The sequence below is a fragment of the Cryptosporidium hominis genome (assembly GCF_000006425.1).
Source record: "Cryptosporidium hominis TU502 chromosome 8 CHRO018029, whole genome shotgun sequence".
Classification (NCBI taxonomy): domain Eukaryota; phylum Apicomplexa; class Conoidasida; order Eucoccidiorida; family Cryptosporidiidae; genus Cryptosporidium; species Cryptosporidium hominis.
In genome coordinates, this window is record NW_667058.1 from 1 (window position 1) to 6,103 (window position 6,103).

The 6,103-nt window shown below is 27.3% G+C and overlaps 2 protein-coding genes across 2 annotated transcripts; one reads left to right on the plus strand and one right to left on the minus strand.

The window, feature by feature from the left end:
* Positions 1-1,366: 1,366 nt before the first annotated feature.
* On the minus strand, positions 1,367-4,333 carry Chro.80089 (myosin D). The annotated part of the gene is made up of 1 exon (XM_660607.1): positions 1,367-4,333. One exon carries the CDS (start codon positions 4,331-4,333, stop codon positions 1,367-1,369), a length of 2,967 nt encoding a protein of 988 aa, XP_665699.1.
* A 921-nt stretch (positions 4,334-5,254) lies between these two features.
* Chro.80090 (hypothetical protein) lies at positions 5,255-5,599 on the plus strand. The annotated part of the gene is made up of 1 exon (XM_660608.1): positions 5,255-5,599. The coding sequence occupies one exon, from the start codon at positions 5,255-5,257 to the stop codon at positions 5,597-5,599; it is 345 nt and encodes a 114-aa protein (XP_665700.1).
* Positions 5,600-6,103: the final 504 nt, after the last annotated feature.

Genomic DNA, 6,103 nt, shown 5'->3' on the forward strand with positions numbered 1-6,103 from the left:
GCAAATCCAAATAAATTACACCAACATTTTGGATGATAACTACTCTTTTTATCCCAAACCAATCCTTTATTTATCTCACTTTCCATATTCGTCCATTCTTCTACTATACTTGATAACCTAAATGGAAAGTTTAACCAACTTATTATTTGATTTGTAGATAAATCTATTACTGTAAATAATCCATCAAATTTCTCCAAATCTTTATTTCCTTTATTATAACTTAATTCCACATAATTCGAATTCTCTGATATATTTCTTCTTTTATTCTTCTTTAATGAAGATATTGGAATAGGTAATCTTATACTATTACTATCATTTTCATTTTTTATTCCTTCCTCTGAATATTCTACATGCCAAAGTATTCCCAAATATTGATATGATGTTGGATCTATATAATGAATTTTTAATGGAACAAAAACATGACCTTTTTCTATCCATTCAAATGGAATATACTCGTTAAATGGTACACTAGAACAAATATTTATTGATGAAATATACTCCTTAACTTCTTTTCTTTCTGAATTGTTCATACAAACAAATACAGAATCATGATTATTATATCCTTCATTGTGATCATTTATTCCATCTCTTATCATATTTCCATTCATAAATTTATTATTCAATTTTATACTATTATAGTAAAAATCTCCTATAGTTTCCTTATTCATTTCATTATCTTTATCCATATCCATATCACAACTTAAATTTGGAAGCTTTGTTGATGGTGTAGAGTTAATCAAATCCCAATATTCATCATCATTACCAAAACCTTCTCTTCTATCATCTCCCATATCAATAGATTCATTTGGAAATAGCTCCATTCTCAATTTAAACGTTACAATTGATCCTTTATCATTAATCATTACAAAACTTGTACTAAAAGCTGGATGTTGAGAAAAACATAAAGGATTTCCTAACTCATATTCAATCTTCTTAATTTCTTTTCCATTATTATATTCTGAATAGTACTCAAACTCATTATTCACCAAATTCTCATCAATTTCTTCTTTTAATCCTTTCTTATTAATCTCATGAACTGTACTGATAAATTTTAATACTGAAAATTCCATTTCATCATCGTTTTTTTCATCTTTCATATTCTTTGGAACAAATAAATCGTAAGATTGAACATTATCTCCTGATATCTCTAACAAACATACACTAATTCCATCATAATGTATCAAATAATTATATCTTTTATTCTTCTTATATCCTACAAATGAAAATATCTCTTGCTTCCAAATCTCTAATCCAACCAAACCACCTTGTTTATCTAAATCATGTTGATTTGTAGGTGAATCACCTTTCTTCGTACGATCTCTTTTTGTAATTTCTCCTATACTTGCTTGGTTGGTTCCTATTTTATTCATGAACTCTCCGTTATTTTCGTTTCTAAGAGTTCCATACTTCCTTCTATTTTATTTTGTTCATCTTTCTGCTTGTTCTTATCAAACTTATTAACAATCTTAAACTTTGCATTGTTTGATCTCAAAATATTTAAGAAATATCTCTTCATTCTTTTTCTTGATTCAATTATTATACTATCTACAACCTTTATTCCCATTATATAAGGCATTCTATACTCTACCTGTCTTCTAAGTGGAAGAATTATATGTTTATAGAACAAATACCATCTATAAATCCTTGTTGATATTAAATTCATTAACTGTCTTCTCTTTCTAATCAAAACAATGAATCTATTCTTCATCCAAGAAACTAAATCTGTTACTAATATACACCTTCTTAAACATTTTCTTGCAAATCTTTTCCTTAATTCAATAAGAATCTCCTCACTTGGAATAACCAATCCACTATAATAATTTCCTTTTGAATATTCATTAACTTGATCCAACAGTAATCCATATTGACCAGATTTTAAAAACAATTTAGAAATCCCAAATTGATAAGTATTAGAAGGAATTGAATAAGCAGATAAAAAGAATTCAACAATCATTCTATCAGATAGTCCATATATATACTTTTCTGGTAATAAACAACGAATCTGTTCAATTAATGTTGAATAACTTGCTCTATTTGGATAACCATAATGCATTAACTTGACCATCTGTATTGTTCCAGATTGAATCATTTGGTTTAATACTATATGACCATTCCAAACATCTGATCTCATATGACTATTTGGAATAAAACACCTAATAAACTGTAATGAAACTTCTCCTAAATCCTGAATCATATCCCTAAGATCTTTTGTAAACTTTTTACTAACACTTCTAAAACTTGCACTCTTTCTACTTTTGTATTCAGAATCGATTATACTATTCAATATTTCATTACTTGAATTTTCTAATATCACCTCAAGCTCTGGAATAATCTTGTCGTGATTCTTTTCTAGCCAACCATTCAAAGTATATTCAACAGAACCAGCATAGTGTTTAATGGAAAAGACTGTTGGCGTATCAGAATGATTTAGCTTCTTTAAGCCATTCAATGGAAACTTAATTAACTTACTTGGACACTCTCCTCCATTTGAATTCAGCATTCTATTTGGAGAATATGTAGAACCATAAGTACTATTACCTCCATGTACAGATTTACCATACTTATTATTAATTTTTTGCCAGTAAGTGAAATCAGAGATATCTTGACCCTGAGATTTAAGTCTACTATCATCATCTAATAGTGAAAATAAATCAAATATCAAATCCAATACAGGCTGGGTTTTTGGAATCTCAATATTAGTCCAAACAAGACCTTCTTGTTGGTAAAGTTTTTGTTCACTTTGAAGAACTTTCTCCACAAAAAACTCTTGTAATTTCTCATTAGCCAAATTAATACAAAGTTGTTCAAAAGAATTAATTTCGAGCTTCTCAAAACCATAGATATCTAATATTCCAATATATAAAGAATTTGCAGAATTTGTAATGTTTTGTTTTCTTGGAGATACAGTCTCTCCAAGTTCCTCATCTTTACATGATGTAAATCTATTAATATGAGAAACCACCCAATTGAATATACGAATATAAATTGAACGGATAATTGAATGAATTAACTGTAATGATTGATGACTAGTTCTAGATATAGATACAGGAGTTTGGTTATTACCCACCTTTAATTGTTTAACCAATAGTATGTCAACCAATATATCAGTACTTATCCCAAACAGAGTAGCTATACTTGTAACCAATTCTGGATCTTCAAAATTTAAGATTTCTTTATCTTTCAATACTCCTTCTTTCTCTTCAGAATTTTTAAAGACAATATTTCCAAGTAATATTATACCAGATAAAATCTGGAATAACATGGTTTGTCTTTCATTAGTCACTCCATTAATGTTTAAAGACTGTTTTAATATATTAAACTGTTCACGATCGGTTTCTACCTCTGATGTATATGCCAAATTCCCCTGATTCAATAATGAGTATTTGGAAGCATCTCTCTCTAAGTATAGATTTTTGAGTTCTTCTTCAGTGGCTCCATGAACTAATTGGTAAAAACAATGATATGTTCTTTCATTGTGGCTATGCTTTACGCACCTACTACTTTCTAGTAAATATGTGGTTATTCCACCACCTTTTAAAAATCCATGTTCATTATAATAGAGCTTGTTTAACCTTCCAAATCTGGACGAATTATAATTACGAACAGTTCTAGCATTTCCAAAAGCTTCCAGAATTGGGTTTGCTGACAAAATTCTCTTTTGAATATCTCTAGCTTCTTGTTCTCCAAAAATAGTATGTGACGCGTAAGATAATCGAATCTGCATCATTCTCTTTCTCTGTTTCTCCGTCATATTACTTTCATCGGCATTTGTAGTATCGGATGAACTTGGGAGAATCCCTACCTCAGCTAAATAAGACATTACAATCTTTGCAGTTTCTGTCTTTCCTGCTCCGCTTTCCCCAGAAATAACAATAGCATGATTTCTTCTATCTAAGACCATATTTCTATACGAATAATCTGCAATAGAATATGGATGGGGAGGCATCTGGCTCATATGCTTTCCAAAGTAACTTCTTTTCGTTTCCTCTGAATATAAGTTTGGTATATTTCTATAAGGATTCATAGCTAACAAAACATGAGCTGTACTTGTGTATATCTTTCCTTGACCAAATCTAACTCTAATATTTTCAAGAATATTTGCAGGATCCAAAGATGTTAAAGACGTATTATCATCCTTATCTGTATCACTTACATACTTATGACATAATCCAATAGAAACTTTTTCTGTTCTGGATGGGCCACTACTATCGTCATCTTTGCCATCTTTGAGTAATAGTTTTCCACTGACTAAATCCACATGGTCAACTTTGAGTAGCTTATAACCCTCTTTTTCACAAGGAACCCAAACAAGGTCATTTCTCATGAACGACATTGTTTTAGAAATAATAATTTATTGCTACAGATTCTTGACTATTGGAAGAATATTTGATTCAAGAAAACTTTCCAAAGTTTATCTTCCTTCAGTTTCTCCTCAGTTGTTCTCTCTATCCTCTTTCTTTTTTTCCAAATTCCAAAAATTTTCTTTCAATATATTTATTTAATACAAATATATACGTGTAATTAACTAATTTGGTATGATTTTCTTCTTCTTTCCTTAATTAAGAATTTTCTCAATATTTGCTGATATAATAATCTTAAATTTAGTATTTGTATCTAACTCTATTATTCCAACTAGCTCTACATAACTACACAATATAGTATTTATTCTTTGAATATTTCAAAATTTTTTTTCTTTAAATAATTTATTCTTTAATTGATTATCGCCCCACAATGCTAGTAATGAATGCATGTAGTGGCGCCACATTTTGTGCGCCTATATTAGATTCAAATTATTTATTTTTATTGACCGAATATAAATAAAAATTAGAATTTGAGAAAAAAAAAAAAAAAGTCAAAAAGTATGTTTACTAAAAATAAAAAACCAGGAAAACTCTATTATAAACAAAATCTAAACATTAACAGTAAATATATTGTAATAAATCTTTTTTCTTTGTTTTCATTTCTCATAATAAATCTTTTTTTTCGAATGAATTATCAATATATACTACTATTAAGACTATTAACCACACACCCCGCCAACCATTTTATTTTTTTAATAGTCACTAATTATCCACATGTAATTTATAATTTTTACTAATTAGAGATAGAAAGAGAAATAATTAATTAGTGAAGAAATATCGTTATTGTTATTATTTTAAATATAGAAAGAAATCATTTTTTTTTTTTTTGTTTGTTTAAGAAACATTTTATAACTAATTCTTTAAGCAATATTTTTGTTTTAAAATTTCTGCGAATGAGTTTTAATGAACATGAATTCAAAGGTATAAAAAATGAATGGAATTCTGAACAAGTAATTCCATATATAAAAATTCAGCTCGCTGAAATACGTAGTAATGCATTGAAAGTTGTAGAAGAAGCATTTTCTGGTATTCATGATTCAAAAATAACTAATGACATAAATATAATTGAAGCTGAGAAAAGAAAAAGCGACGATACATCAAAAAATGCAGCCAAAGAAGATGCATCTATTTTAAAATGTAGTCAACTTGATTTGTTAAAATTTCTAAAATATTCTAATGATAAACTTTCAAAATATAATATTGGAGTTGAAAATATTAGTATGATCAATTCCAAATGAATTATTAAATATTTTAACCTTTTATAATTAAATTAGAACAATTACTTATAATTTATATTCAAATCTTAGAATTATTATTGTTTTTTTTATTCAAATTCTTATTTCCAATATTAATATTTTTGTATTACAATTTTTCATGTAAATTGCATGAGATTAATAATTTCAAATAAATTTTGCCACATAATAGTAAACCGGTACTAGTTTTTATTTTTTGCATGTGAAAAATTAGTACATAAAAAAAGTCATTTTTGTATGAAAATAGCAATTAAAAAATTAAACTCGTAGTTTTAATGATTAGGAACTTGCTAAACTAATGTTTTAAACTTCTTTTATTTCTTAATTAAAAACTGAAATAATAATAATAATTATTATTATTAACTAATTTGCTATATACTTTTGTTTTTAATAGTCATTTATGATAGGAAAAATTGCATGCACAAAATTACATTAGTTAAAAGAAAAAAAAATGCATGCAACGTGGACAACCATAATTACAAAAAAAAA